The 15776-nt window shown below is 41.2% G+C and overlaps 1 protein-coding gene across 3 annotated transcripts in view; it reads left to right on the top strand.

The window, feature by feature from the left end:
• The window catches only part of fbln2 (fibulin 2), a 76162-nt gene that overhangs the window by 43986 nt on the left and 16400 nt on the right, over positions 1-15776 (top strand). For all 3 annotated transcript variants that reach the window (XM_080890820.1, XM_080890818.1, XM_080890819.1), the window contains exons 4-8: positions 695-824; positions 1458-1638; positions 6473-6682; positions 8370-8489; positions 12337-12438. In XM_080890820.1, the coding sequence (XP_080746946.1) occupies positions 695-824; positions 1458-1638; positions 6473-6682; positions 8370-8489; positions 12337-12438 (743 nt within the window). The remainder of the gene's footprint in view (positions 1-694; positions 825-1457; positions 1639-6472; positions 6683-8369; positions 8490-12336; positions 12439-15776) is intronic.

Raw genomic sequence — 15776 nt, 5'->3', positions numbered from 1 at the left:
AATAACGAAATGATAAAAATAGTGAGCTACTGTGACCGCTGTCATCAGTTTGAAGTGTTGAGATGAGCTTTTCCACATTCTCTATCTATAAACACATCTGACAAGAAAGAGACATATCTACCTATGAAACCACCACACGTTCATTTGTCAATCAAATGGACTTTCTTGAGCCCAAAAAAGTGAGTGAACCCGTTAACTTGTCAGGAACGAGTTTCCCATTAAACAACCACAGATACGTGGAAGCTACGTCTTTCACTTATACTGTCAGGAAGGGCTGGGGATAGGATTAACCTGTTAACATCAGAGCCACAGGATTGACCATCACTAAATTCATCGTGGATGATGTTTCTTTCACAGCAAAGAACAGAAATAAAAACGTATAAGGAGTTGCTGCTTGGGTTATATGGAGCACACTGTTTTTCTTCTGTGTAACATCAGACGGTCATAAAAGATGTCTGAAAAGTAAAGCCGCTTTTTGCAACTCCTTTTTTACAAAAAGCCATCTGGATGTATAGAAGTCTATGAGGACAGCACCTGTGACCTCAGAAACACTTTTACTAACTTGTTTATGTCTCCATTATTTATATAGTTGACATTAATATGCATAACGAAGAATTTACTTTTAACGTATGGAGTAATATGAAGCACAAGAAAGTGCTAAAATACTCGCTGTGTGTGTGTGTGTGTGTTCCAGTGTTGCACAGAAGCAGTGCTGTCTCAGCTCTGTGAAGGAAAGACAGTGTGAACTAGGCGTGACCTCAGCCAGAGGTGGAGACACCTGTGACGTGGATGAGCGGGACTTGTGTCTAGATGACTCCTATCAGGTACACACAGTAGAAGATTCACAGGGAAGAGGAAGGCAGTTGAGTCATGACAGATGGTGAACAGATCCACCAAGTTCTCCATGAAGCAAGCACTTTTGCTGACCAGAGGCTCACTCTTGTTTTGCTTTGTTAACAGAAACGGGGAGAAAATTCTGTTTTTTTTCTGTCACAATAACATAGTGAAAGTTGCATTTGCCAGTTGAATTCTGAACTTAAACCACATTAGAATTTTGACTTATTTGAAGAAAACAGCTGCGAAAGCTTTTAAATTAAAATCTTTAATGTCGAAGTCTTAATTTGAAATGCAACATTTTCTACTTTCTAAGTAGTTGAGTTTTACCTTGTGGCTAATCCACCTGAGTTAAATGTTCCGGTATCAGGTCTTCTGCTTGCTGGGTTTTAGAGGATGGTTGCAAAAACCAGGTTAATGTGTGGTTTTCTTTACAAAACATGACGCAGCTGAAGTCCTATGCAGTGCGATAAAGCAGCTTGCTCATCTGTTTCTCTTTCATGCTGATGTTTACTAACCAGCAAAAAGCAGAGGGCCATAAAGTGAGGTGATGATTAGAGATGTGAACGACACCCCGGTGATACTCTCCTAACAGGCTATGCTATTGTTGTGCGGACTGGCAGGTGTGCTGCAGCTGCTGTGTGCTTGGCTTACGTGTTCGCAGTGAAGGGCGAGGTTGTGATGCCCACCAGCACCTAGGCTATCCATGCGGCCACATCTTCCTCACTTGCTGCGAGGAAGGGGATGCTCTGAGCCTGTTGAGGAGAAAGCAGAAGCCAAGACCAACTGCCCTTCCCAGGAAAGGTATCTGTAAACCACTGCACAGTCAATTTCCACCTGGCAAAACACGTATGTTATGCACTTTGCACGTGCTAGGACTTATATTATGTATAATAAAAAACAAGCAAAGGAAGTGGCAGGTGAAACAATGTAGTAATTATGACTGAAAGTTTCAGAACCTTTGTGAACTGTTCTTTCCTGTCTCAACAAAAATATTCATGTAGTGAGGTTAGTGAGGTTAGCTATGTGCCCTTTGATCCATTCCAGTGCATGGCCTACCACATGCTCATTAAATTCAGCAGGTGCTATGTTAATTATCACAGCATGTCACATTTTTTTATAAAATAGGCTGCAAGAAGCAGCGAAAGCAAACACCCGACAGTCTTTTCAGTATGTCCAACAATTAGGTTTGAAATAACATGCCACATTGTTATTCCCACATGAATCGGGGGAGATTCTATCAGTCTAATTCATCTTTTTTTACATTTTATTCCTCTTCACGTTTGCTTTTATTTTGGGATGGTCAGTAAAGAGAAATTTGGGGAATGTCTTTGTTTCCCAGTCACAGTTCTGTGATCCAAAATACGAAGAAACAGAGATTGAGTGTAAAACTCTTTAAGAGTATTTAAAGTTACTTAAGTATGAAAAAATAAACAAATACATTCACAAACAGGAGATATTTTACATCCCGCATATTGCTCCTGTCTGTTTAAACTTTTTGTCTGTGTAGGAACTTTTTAGAACTGAACAGAGACAAGTCATTGCAGGTCAAAGAAACCAGAGACAGAAAAGGTTCATATTTGCCATCCTTTTCTCAGAAACACAGTGAGCAAGTCAGGAATGTTGCCATCAGTTCGGACATTCAGTTCAACTAAGTTCAATTCGCCTGACAATATTACAGAGAAAACAATCAAACAACCTGCTTTTGGGCAACATTTGGTGACATTGGGACGGAAAACACACTTTTAACAGGAAGAAACCTCCAGCAGAACCACACTCAGGGAGGGGAAGCCATCCCCCATGACTGGTTGGGGGTTAGAGGACTTTATGCTTTATCAAAAGGGAAATCTTGGATTCTCCTGAATCCAAACTGGGAGCTGAAAGCTTTGATATGATGCTATGAGATCTATGGTGATCTTATTAATATGGCATCACATTAATAAGATTGCTGGAAGTGCTTTCTACCAGAATCAAGAATTTAAAAAACTCTCATCTCAAAGTGACTTGAAGAAATTTGTTCATGCAGGCAGATCATACAGGTTACAATACTGTAAAGCTCAGTGTACCAGGACTATCCATGAAGCATGAGTACATGGCTGAAGGAAATTCACTGGTGTGCGCCGGCAGTATATCGCTGACTTGCTCAGTGTCTGTAACTCAAATGGACCTTTCAGGTCATCATGTGCAAATAATTTAACTGCTCCCAGAATTGGATCTAAGTGTGCTGAGGGTGCTCTTATTACTGTGGTCCTGTTCTTTGGCTCAAGCTACCCACTGACCTTAGATCAGTCACATCTATGTGTGCATTCAAAAACAGACTCACAGTCTTTTTAATCTCATAGGCTTACATTTAATAGCTTTTGTCTGTTTGCATGTTTGTTATGGGTTAGGTTTCTGTGTTTTTATCTTTCATGTTAAGCACGTTGAGTTTATGACACATACACACTCCTCACCAACTTCTCACGTATTTGTGGCTACTGGCAAAACTGCACTACAACAGCAAGCAGTCCAGATCTGAGCCATCAGTATTTTATTCTCATACAGGCCTATGTCAGAGGCTCAGGGTTGATCGGTCAGGAGTCACGTTACCGTGCAGAGTAATGGGGAGCTGTGATGAATCAGGAACAGATGGCAGCTCGGGCTGTTGTCTCTCTACTTGGGCCAGCAAAGTTTTCCTCTGTCTTTGATCCAGCGGGTTGTCAAGAAGCTCAGGTTTAATGCACAAGCATTTCAGCAAACCTTTGCTTTTCATTCCATCTGCAAAAACATGACTGCTTGTTAACATTTCACTGAATATGACCTACATACCTTGTTTGCAGCTGTAGGCGCTATTAGAAGGGATTTGCATGTTTTTCATCAATGACATCAGATTCGTGATGGGTGACATAAAACTTTTTACAAAAGCAGAAGAATCATTCCATAATCATTAGTTTGCGGTTTGGAAGACCCTTTTCCGGCTTCTTAGTTTTATATATTGGGAACAGACACACGGCATGGAAATGCAGTTCATTATTTTCATGGTTGTCCTTTAATGGGAATAGTTGTTTTTTAGTACGATGGTGAGGTAAGGTTGGTCTTCTCAACGCTTTAGGCTGTTATTTCATTCACAACATAAGAGGAATTCCACATAATCCTGCCCTTTAATAGGCTCTGCTTGAACAATCCACTGCAGCTCATTTCCTTTAGCTTCCAAAAAAAGTCTGAATGATGTCATTCTGAAGTGGGAATCAATTAACCTGCTGAAAGCTTTGCAAGGTTTTAAGGTTGCAAAAACTAGTGACGTCCATTGAGTCTATCTAATAATTCTCGCAAACACCCTCACAGCAAAGATGCTTTTACTGTGTGAGTGTATTTAGAATTTTAAAAATTGCATGAGAAGCAACTGTAATTATTTCCAGGGGGGATATTTTGAGTCTTATGACTCACTGCCTTTTAATTAAAGCAGGAAACATTTAATCCTCTGAATTTAAACCCCAGGTAATGACTGTGAGAGATATTTTTTAAAACCCACATCTGGACATATTATTGATAAATTATATTTTTGCAATGTATCTCTCCATGTCTTCTGGCTCAGGGGGTTGGGAATCGCATCTGTAACCGGAAGGTCGCCGGTTCGATCCCTGGGCTCTCTGTCCTGGTCGTTGTGTCCCTGGGCAAGACACTTTACCCTACTTGCCTACTGGTGTTGGCCAGAGGGGCCGATGGCGCGATATGGCAGCCTCGCTTCTGTCAGTCTGCCCCAGGGCAGCTGTGGCTACAACTGTAGCTTGCCTCCACCAGTGTGTGAATGTGAGAGTGAATGAATAGTGGCATTGTAAAGCGCTTTGGGTGCCTTGAAAAGCGCTATATAAATCCAACCCATTATTATTATTATTCTGTTCTACAAAGGGAAAATGCATCAGTAATAACCTAAATCCCGAGCTCAACATTTATGGACATTTTTTTTCCAGTCAGCCTTTATTTAGTCCAAAAATACTTTGCTTTACAAATTTAGCCCAAAGCGGCACGTACAGCAGCCGTATTAAAGCCTTAAAATCTGATCGAGGATGCACCTGCCAAGTCATGTGACCATAAAGATTTAGCAAGATTGAACGCAGTCTTGCTTGAATATTGGATAATGGATAGTGTTGGATAATGCAGCATACAAGTTTAGCAATATACATTTATCACATCTGCATATCTACTGTTTGAGATAAAACACTTTGTTTTCAAGGTGATCTCAATCAAGTTGGGTCATTATTAAGTGTACGAGGCACAGCGCACTTTTCAGAGAGACAGTTCAGTAATCAGAGGTGTCACAAGCACAGACATTCATTAGTTAAACAGAACTACACAGACCTGTGTAAAAGTTGATGAACTGCTAACTTTTAGTTAGCAGACACACAAACAGTTTGTGTGTCTGCTGATGTTTGTTGGTCAGATAGAAAGGCTCCATGTGATCGTTGATCGCAACCCTTTCCTGATGCAGGTTCTGCGAGAGGTTTTTTCCTGCTGTCCTGAGTTTTTGCTTGTGACTGTCACCCAGTTCTTGCTCAAACAGGGCTGTCTGATTGTTGGGGTTTTCTCTGAATTATTGTAGGGTCTTTAAATGAACTCAATTCTCAACTCTAATATCAATGCTTTCTAGTCGTCAGTGCTGGGGAGTAACGGAATACATGTACCAGCAGTATGTATTGAAAATACAAAATATGAGTAACTGTATTCTGTTACAGTTACAGTTTAAAAAGGTGGTATTCAGAATACAGTTACTTTGTTGAAGTAAATGGATTACACGGCGGTACTTCCCTGTTTCATATGTTAGGCTGCCCCCTCTCTATATTTGGTAATTCCACGCAGGTGGAAACCCAAACAAAACAATGTCTGTGTCTCACGGACCACGTCACTACCACTTGTGGCCCGGAGGTGGCGAGGTGGAGAAATATTTTTAAAAATTATTATTTAAAAAATGATTTAATATGAAGGCAATAGGCAGAGTGTTACAGGCATAGCCCTAAAGAATGTAGCCTTATGGGCAGTGTAGTCCGTGCTGCAGGGAGAATGGACTGCCATACCCGTTACGTTAGAGCAGCCTTTCAACGCCTCTCTCTGTCTCTCACTAGCAAAGTTGACCCAGACAACAAAGTGAAGCTAGTTTTTAGCTACGAGCCCGACACAAACCCGACGTATTAGCCAGAGGTCCCTTTACTAGGGTTCGGAGCCGTGGACCTGTTTTATATAGTCTTCTATACGAGATCGCTGCAAAAAGTGCAGCCTTACCTAATGTCCACCGACTGTTACTCATTTATATTAAGATTTAAAAATCTAGTTGGTGTTGGTTGTCAAGAGCATGATCATTTATTAAGTAATCCAAAGTATTCAGAATACGTTACTCTCATTTAGTAAAGAACATTAAGCGTTCTATAAATGCAATGAGGGTTTCACAGTTGACTTTTTACATTTGTTTTCATGTAAAACTAAAACAGGAAATGTATAACTGCACTGTATAAACACACATACACACTTTGAATTTGATTGTAGGGGACGAGCAGATGTTGTTTTGTGTCTTCAAGTCAGTTTCATTAGATAAGTGTTTGGAATAAATACAGAAAATCTGGTTCCTAATCTTACACCCCCCCCCCTCCTCTCCACGGACTCCCAGTATCAGACAATAAGTTCCCCAAGGAAGCCTTCTCCATCAGTTCCACAGATGAAGCTGCCAACACTGTGGAGGAGCAGGAGGATGTTGACGAGTGTGAGCTCTACCCTGGCCAGCTGTGCCAGCACACATGCACCAACATCTGGGGCTCCTATCGCTGTAGCTGCCACCAGGGCTACATCCTGCAGCTGGATGGACATTCGTGTGCACCAGGTACAGTAGCCCGTCCTTAAAATCATAATTTTAATTTCATATTTGGAGAAATCCAAGGCTTGACAAGATTGTTGTGCTGTGTTTGAAATGCTGAACAATGTGTCATATGTAGTTATATATATCTGTCATGCACAATACACAAAAACATGACATGCACTAATTGCATAGAGGCTAAAGGAACAGGGTTTCCATGTGTTTGGTAGTATAGGTACATTTAAACATCTCAGGAAGAGCTGAAAGTGACAAATGGACATAAGATTATTTCAAAAGGAGTTTCACTACTCCCATTACTCTAGGCATATGCTTTATGTTGGGGTGCTAGCAGGGTGATTGAATATGAGCTGAGAGAGAGCTCAGTGGAGCACTCAGAGAGCACAACTCCTCTCGAAGGGCAAGGGCTCTACTAAAACTTTGATGTTTTATGAGGGTGGTTAATGACATCAGCCTGTTATGGCGTCATTATGACATCTTAGGTCATCATATTGAAAAAAAAATGATTGTATAGCTCTCTCTTGTCATGGTTTCTTTAAATATTTTTTCAAGGCTAATTTTGACCTTGGGCACTAACAGTGAAGGTCATGGTCAAATGCTTAGTCAATACAGGTACTTATTTCCCCCAAGATCAAGTATTTTGTTGCAAAGTTTGAAGAATATTCATGAAAAGCTGTGGGTAATATAAAGTTTTTACTGATTTTCATATTTGGTGTGACTTTGACCCGATTTTCATCAAAATGAAATCAGCTCGAGCTATTATTGGCATCTACCATCGCACAAGATTTTAAAATGATATCTTGAAAACTTTGGATGCTACACTGCTAACAAACAGACAAATGAATGCTTTGTGTATTTATTTTAGAAAAATGACACCGTGAGAGTGGTGTATAACAATCAGCCATGACATAAAAACCACATGCCCACTGTGTCCATGACCTGTCAGGACATGGACACAGTGTCTCCGAGGTTCTTCAAGGACAGGTTAGGCTGTTTGGGACCACGTGAGTTTGAGAACTGGATAAGCACTGTTTTTTTGAGCTGTTCAAGTATTATTGCACAGCCATGAGCTGGTGTGGGGCTCTTGGGCTGCAACAGTGCTTAGGTGGGTGGTAGATGTAAAGTAACATTTACATGCATGTCAGGAACCAAGGTTCCAAGCACTGGACATAATGAGTTGTGTTAATTACTTCATTTGTCACATTATTTGAAATTCTGTGCCTGTCATATTTAGTTTGACCCTGTGCTACTTCGGTTTAAAAAAACTCCACGTGTTCAGAATTCACTGACACGAGATGAGGCAGCTGCATAAAAAAAAAAGTATTTTACTTCCACTAAAAGCTTAAATGCAGAAATCTCAGTAAGCTAATCTATGGTTGTGCTGTGGTTAAACCAGCACCAGATTTGATCGCCATCATATTTATGGCCCTTGGGAAAAAGATATTTAAAGAGGAGTATAACAAATCCACCCATTACGACCTCAAATAAAAATGTTCATTTATTCATAGAACTCTCTCTGCTCCATAAAAGAGTATAATGACAAAAACACTCAGCATGGGTCAAATGACGTCTTGGAATATTGCTCGTTTTCAAATTTGCTGCATATATTAGAAACATTAAATGGTAGGAACGCAGTAGCCTCGGTTAGCTGGACCGCTACATGTTTCTCACAGTCTGTGCTGTTGTTGTTCTGCAGTGAGCTTCAAGGAGGACAATGGCCTCAGAGAAGTTGACGGTCCAGCTTTTTCCCCCACCACCACTACTACTAAAACTACTACAACCACCACCAGCTCCTTTAGCCTCAATCCATGTGCAGGTAATCTAAACACTGGACCACAAAGCAAATGACATCACTGGGACAACCTGTCTCGGAAAGCAGCTCTGATGTGCAGTGAGGTGGCTGTAAGTCAGGTGGTAGAGCAGGTCATCTACTAATCAGAAGGCTGGTGGTTCGATCCTGGGCTGCTGATACTAACTTCAAGTTGCTCTCTGATGCATTCATTGCAGTATTGAATGTATGTGAATGTTAGATAAAAAGCACTGCATAGAAAATGTGCTTGGGTGAAGAAAAGTGCTAAATAAGAATCGCTCCATTGGTAGAAACATCAACTGATCCCCAGAGAGCAGACACGATTGACCATAATCTGGAACATACATCTTGGTAACAGTGCTGTCAGGAGTTTTGTGGCGTGCAACAGTCTTTGATTAGTCTTTTGAGGAGAAGTCTAACCCTTGGGCTCAAACGTACTCGCTGTGAGTTTGGTTCAAGGGTTAGAGCAACTGTCACCTGAACTGTAGCCCATATGAGGTAGACCCTGAATCAGCTTCATCAGTCAGGTTAAAGGTTAAATGTGTGTCATATTTTTTGCTATTTGGATCCTTTTTGCCACATTTCCATTAAGATATCATAAATTGCATTATAGTTGTTGTAGTTGTGTCTAACTTCTCTAAATATTTTTCAGAAATTCTACTTTATTCTTAACTGAGACCCACAGGACAGCTATCACACATGTAGCATAATTAACTTGAGTAAGGCAGTAGTCCAGGCAGGTCACACCCGTCTGTCATGTGCTAATAAAAAAAGCTTCATAGTAGCTTTTTTTCGTCTAATTCTGCAGCCGAGGGATAAAGAGTGGAAATGTGGTTGTAGGTGAGCATACGGTGTGGCTCCTCACACTGAGCACGATGAAAGGACACTTTTTTGTAGGTGATGTCCATATGTTTTCCTGATGCTTCAAACTTTTCTTGATTTCTTGTGTTAAAAGTTATTTTGTATAATATTAGATTTTCTGCATTCTGTGTAGCAGTAAAGATAGATTAAAATTATTGGGTTAGTAATCTGTCGCCTGTGTAACCTGGAGAGATGAATGCAAGCTGTTTTTATTGCATCCATACACACGACTTCCATTATTTCTGTCACGGTAATTTCAGTTGTAAGACAACATATTTTTTATTAGTGGGCATTTTTTGTGTGTTATTTGTGTTTCACAGTCAGATTAAGCTCTTATTAAACCCCCAAACAATGTAACCTCCTTTTTGGGTGTACCTAATCATTCAGCTAACTGGATAAACTGCTCCAGACACAATGAAGGAGGCCAGCAAAGATATTAAAGGCAAATGCAAAAGTTGCAATGCAATTGTCCCTTAAAATGTTGCCATATCTGGAAAAGATTTATGACAGGAGCTCAAAAACACAGCTCAAACAACTCGAGATGTAGGTCTATAAAGCAATAATGAAGTCTAATATAACATATTGGACCAATAAATGTTATAAATATACCAAAGTCAAAGAGAGAACATTTGCAGTCAACACAGCTGATCTCTTATATTGTTCATAGATTTACTTAATATATCAATATCACCAATGTCAGAATATGACACATGATTTTTGGCTCTGCTATGCTTCTCCACTGATCCCTTACTTGGCTCACATTTTCTGTTAGTCTTTGGACGCTGTGTGCTCTAAGCCATCATAAATGATGACCCAAGCAATCAGAATATATATTTTTTTCAACACCATTAAGTCCAAAGAACACACCAGACAGGTCAGGGATAAAGTTATTGAGAAATTTAAAGCAGGCTTAGGCTACAAAAAGATTTCCCAAGCCTTGAACATCCCATGGAGCACTGTTCAAGCAATCATTCAGAAATGGAAGGAGTATGGCACAACTGTAAACCTACCAAGACAAGGCCGTCCACCTGAACTCACAGGCCGAACAAGGAGAGCGCTGATCAGAAATGCAGCCAAGAGGCCCATAGTGACTCTGGACGAGCTGCAGAGATCTACAGCTCAGGTGGGGGAATCTGTCCATAGGACAACTATTAGTCGTGCACTGCACAACGTTGGCCTTTATGGAAGAGTGGCAAGAAGAAAGCCATTGTTAACAGAAAACCATAAGAAGTCCCGTTTGCAGTTTGCCACAAGCCATGTGGGGGACACAGCAAACATGTGGGGGACACATCAAACATGTGGAAGAAGCTGCTCTGGTCAGATGAGACCAAAATGGAACTTTTTGGCTAAAATGCAAAACGCTATGTGTGGCGGAAAACTAACACTGCACATCACTCTGAACACACCATCCCCACTGTCAGATATGGTGGTGGCAGCATCACACTCTGGGGGCGCTTCTCTTCAGCAGGGACAGGAAGCTGGTCAGAGTTGATGGGAAGATGGATGGAGCCAAATATAGAGCAATCTTGGAAGAAAACCTCTTGGAGTCTGCAAAAGACTTGAGACTGGGGCGGAGGTTCCCCTTCCAGCAGGACAACGACCCTAAACATAAAGCCAGGGCAACGATGGAGTGGTTTAAAACAAAACATATCCATGTGTTAGAATGGCCCAGTCAAAGTCCAGATCTAAATCCAATCGAGAATCTGTGGCAAGATCTGAAAACTGCTGTTCACAAACGCTGTCCATCTAATCTGACTGAGCTGGAGCTTTTTTGCAAAGAAGAATGGGCAAAGATTTCAGTCTGTAGATGTGCAAAGCTGGTAGAGACAGACCCTAAAAGACTGGCAGCTGGACCTGCAGCAAAAGGTGGTTCTACAAAGTATTGACTCAGGGGCTGAATAATTACGCACACCCACTTTTCAGTTATTTATTTGTAAAACATGTTTGGAATCATGTATGATTTTCGTTCCACTTCTCACGTGTGCACCACTTTGTGTTGGAATTCCAATAAAATAGATTCATGTTTGTGGCTGTAATGAGACAAAATGTGGGAAAGTTCAAATACTTTTGCGAGCCACTGTATATATAATTCTTACATGTCAAAAACACATCCTGTAGGCTTAAAACAAAATCCAACACTAGCTCTGAACGGGTAGCCAGTGACATGGTGGATGTTAAGACGTTAAAGCTTTTTTTTAATATCCTTTATTTAAAAGTAAAAATTTTCACTGAGTTTAAAATTTATTTTCCAAGAGAGACCTCGCCAAAATGTGTCCAAACATGTGTAATATGTGGTGAGAATGAGTTATGGCTTTATGTATGGTGGGGAAATGAACAAGCCATCACTACTGCATTCACTTTCTAACTCTGCTCTTACTAACACGATGTGTGTGAGCGCCTCCTGACTGCTCACAGGTAAAACATTCCAGAGTTACGACAGGTCAAAACAGGAAGAGCTGCCTCACAACATGTTTTCACTAATAAACTGATTAGTATTAGTTAATCTAAGCTTTCAGCAGCTTCATTAGCAGAATCCTAATCATGTCAGTGGGAGATGAGCACTGCAAACCCTTAAGCTCAAAAGTCCAACTTCGAGTGAAAGCCTCCACTCCTTCAAAGTGTCTCTGTTAGCTATAAGAAGATCCTGATCGATGTATAGAGCGGCCTTCGCCGCTACAGAGCTTTAGAGGGGAATGTGTTGGTTAGAGATTGTGGGGAAACAGTTCCTGGCCCATGCCTCTTTGTGACAGAGCTATTGAGCTGTTAAATAGGGAGAATTGATTCTGGTGTGTGACTGCGATGGCTCATGAGAGGCTCCTTCCAGCAGGGAGCAAATGATCAGTGTGCAGGAGGGAAGGTGGGGTCCATGGTAGCCTCGGGAGAGCAAGAGAAACAGTACAAAGATGAGAAACATGACTGCAAATGACTGCCCTGGAGGTGTAGCTGTGTGGAATGCAGAGACGACTGTAATCATGCTGCTTGTCTCTTGCAGACAACGGTGGCTGCAGTCAACAGTGTAAGGCCGTGGCAGGCCGGGCTCGCTGCTCCTGCTTCCCGGGGTTCTCACTGATGACAGATGGATGGATGTGTGAAGGTAAGGGCCGCCGTGCTTTCTTGTCACATTACCATTGGCAGTAATTGGAGTGGTTCACAAAGCTCATATGTATCCCTTAAGCTGTCTCCCTCAAGCCTGGTTACCACAAGGTAACAAGCAACCTAACAGCAACAACAAACCCAGTGAATGCATAAAGGAACAAATACATGCAGGCCGGATGACAGAGCTGCAGTGAAATGAAGTGTCTGTCCATAGGTCGGGGCACTTTTCAATTGGATTCAGTCACTCATGAAGGTCTCGTGATGCTAAACAATGCATCAGCTGATTGGGCTCCCAATGTTAGGTGGTGGAAACTGTCGCCTCAAGCATGATTCAACCATAGCCAATTACTCTGTGGGAGCAGTTGTTGCAATATCACACACTACACACAGCATCTGTGTATGTACTCAGTACCTTTCTTTCAGCATGTTTGTGTGGTAGCTCGGGACACTGGTAGGAGGCTTTAGGTGCGAAATCACTAAAATTAACAAAGTGTGTGCTGGAAGTGCTGAGTCTGTTACCAGACAGGATAACACTCAAGATGAACAAGTACTACATTAAAGGAAGTGTTTTCCCTCCTATCATTTCCTTCAGTGAGCAAAGTGAGCACTTTCTTTCCCTAAAGTGCTCCCACATGTGGACTTGTGGGTGGGCAACATTTAGTGCAGAGTGGAATGAAACAAAGCAAATACCATGACAGGTCATGATTGCGAGGGGGTGCTGAGGATTTGAAAGATATATAAGTAGACTGTGAAGTAAACTCTGGAGTACTTGCTGTTGATGCTTGGTGGGTGGGTAGGTGTGTAAAATGAACAAAAATATATTGTGCTGGAATGAAGTGCAAAATAAAGTATATGCTAGTTTTGAATTTAATGCAAGCAAAACATTTCATAAAGGGGCTGAACTTATTTTTGGAGGTTATGGTCTCCAGGCTTTGTGGGCTAAAACTGGAGGGACCACCTGATTGGTTTCAGCCCACAGTTCAAATATACATATGGTACAGGGATTGCACATTAGTGCACATGTCATGAGTTAGTTGCACATCTGTGAAGGAAACTTTAGTGCATAAATGTGTTCAGGTTTTGAAGCAACATATGCCTCCATCTTTTTCAGGGCCATAGGAAAGGACTTGCTTATTTGTGCAAGACAATGTCAAACCACCGTTTGCAACTATTAGAAGACTGCTGACATTAAAAAAGGAGGAACAGCTGAAATCTGTTATGAAGCAAAAGCACTGTTTTTAAAGAAGAGGTGATGCAACACAGAGGGTTTCATATGCTCTATCATTTTAATGGAATATAGACTTTAAATGATTTGCACATGATCCTGAGTGTTTTTGAAATGAGGGTGCATCAGACTGTGAAAGTATTAACACCTGGGATCATTTGCACTTTTCTGTAATTTGTTTAGCAAATGGAAGCACTTCCATCAGAAAACCTGCGAGTCGTCCCTTATTGAGACTGTTATATTTTAATTTGCAGGTTTACAGGGTAAATACAGCTGCTTTTCGTGATCTCGCTTTCAGCTGCATATGAATGTGAATAACTGGTAATATTTTAGCACACAGTTCTTCTCATGGAGATGTTTTTTTTTAAGAAAAGACTGTTTTTAAGAGAAGGTTTTATGCACAACTTGAATGATACATGTGGTTCAGACAAATGAACATCCCAGGGGCGTACACCCAAATGCACACACAGTTGGCTCCAGTGCATGTGGCTGACACCTTCACCCTTTTCTGAACTGGGACTAAACAAACCATTGCGGGCAGGACTGGATTTGTTTTGCATTCCTTCGAGTGGTTTGTGGAGATCGAAAGCTTACAGAGTTATTACTTGAATGATAACTATGGATGACATCCTCCACCATGTTATCATCTCTGTGGTTGCATTGCTGCCATAATCTGGACACTTACATGGTCAGGATTGTCTTTGTGGAAGATGACACTGATTGACCACGATGTCTTCTGAATCACAGTCCAATCTAGGCTAAAGTAATCTCTAATCTGACTCTAATATCATCATCCCATACAGACGTTCCTGGTGTTTCTCAAGGTTTAGGCAATATTTTAGTGTTTTTCTCAGACAATCAAGTCATTCAGTTTATGCCTGGAAAGGAATGTAAATGAAATTTACTTCAGTTTTATTTACATAGCACTGGTTTACAACCCCTGTTACCTGAAGGGGCTTTATACTGAAAGGTAAAGACCATACAATACCTCAACAAACAGATGACCCCCTATGAGAATGCACTTGAAAACAGTGGGATGGTAAAATTCCCTTTTAACAGCAAGAAACCTCTGGTGACTGGATGGGTCGAGGTGAAACTTTCTATTTTATAATTATAGAACAATTTAAGCAATGAGCTACCAGAGCCCCAAGAGTCCTGCTGACATATGTCTTTCATTTACTAGAGCAGCATTAGAAAAACTGAGGCGTACTGTTTCAGTCCTTTTTCATATATTAACATATTTCAGTAAAGACGAGTTTCACTGCTCTGACCCACTAACATCGACAACACTGAATCAAAATTATTGGCTTTATTTTCTGTCAGTGATCTTTTGGCTCATCAATTTATCATTTTCAGTGTCTGTACACAAAAACCTGGAAACTAAAGTTGCATCTGTGCAAATTGTAAAAGCCTGAAAAAATACCCCAATAACAGGTACACACCTGAATGCATCTGTTCCACTCTGTGTGGTTTAGCTGCCTTCATTTATCCGCTGTCACAGCCGACAGTGGAATCAGGCTCGCGGCGTGCAACTTTAACCTCCACGTTTAAAACTAGTTCGGCAAATAAGCCAAGGCTGACTTCATTCACTGCAGCTTGACCTTAAAAAAATAAAAAATAAATAAATACTTCATTGTCTGCTGGGTCAAGTGTGTAGGAAAAACTGTGTGTGTGTTTTCATCTGTGGTGCCTTTCGGACATCTCCCTGTGCTCGCTCTTGATGGAATTCCTTTCAAACTGCTGTCTCCCTTGTCCATTCAACTAAGCATTTGTATTTCTCAAAAATAAGTTGTTTCCACCTTGTACTGGATCGTTTCACTGTGTAATGAGGCTGTCTCCACGGGGCAAGTCAGCAGAGGTGTAGGGACATTGAAGCATTAGGCCCGATTTCCTTTGCTTTTTCGGATTTGAATGACAAACTGGAAATAACGTTGGCCACCAGAGCGCTGTGGTGGAAGGAGACTTTCTGCACCACTGGCAATACGCAAACTTTGGAAACAGTCCTGTCTAACCCTGTGCTTGAAGGCCAGCAGCGCCCAGAGGAAGGGGTGGTCTATGAGCTCAGGAGGATTTTGACCCTGGAAATATCCCTCCCTACAATGTTCATAACA

The sequence above is a fragment of the Rhamphochromis sp. 'chilingali' genome (assembly GCF_963969265.1).
Source record: "Rhamphochromis sp. 'chilingali' genome assembly, chromosome: 9".
Taxonomy (NCBI): Eukaryota; Metazoa; Chordata; class Actinopteri; order Cichliformes; family Cichlidae; genus Rhamphochromis; species Rhamphochromis sp. 'chilingali'.
The sequence above is the reverse complement of the archived record's forward strand: the minus strand, read 5'-3'. Positions and strand labels throughout refer to the sequence as shown.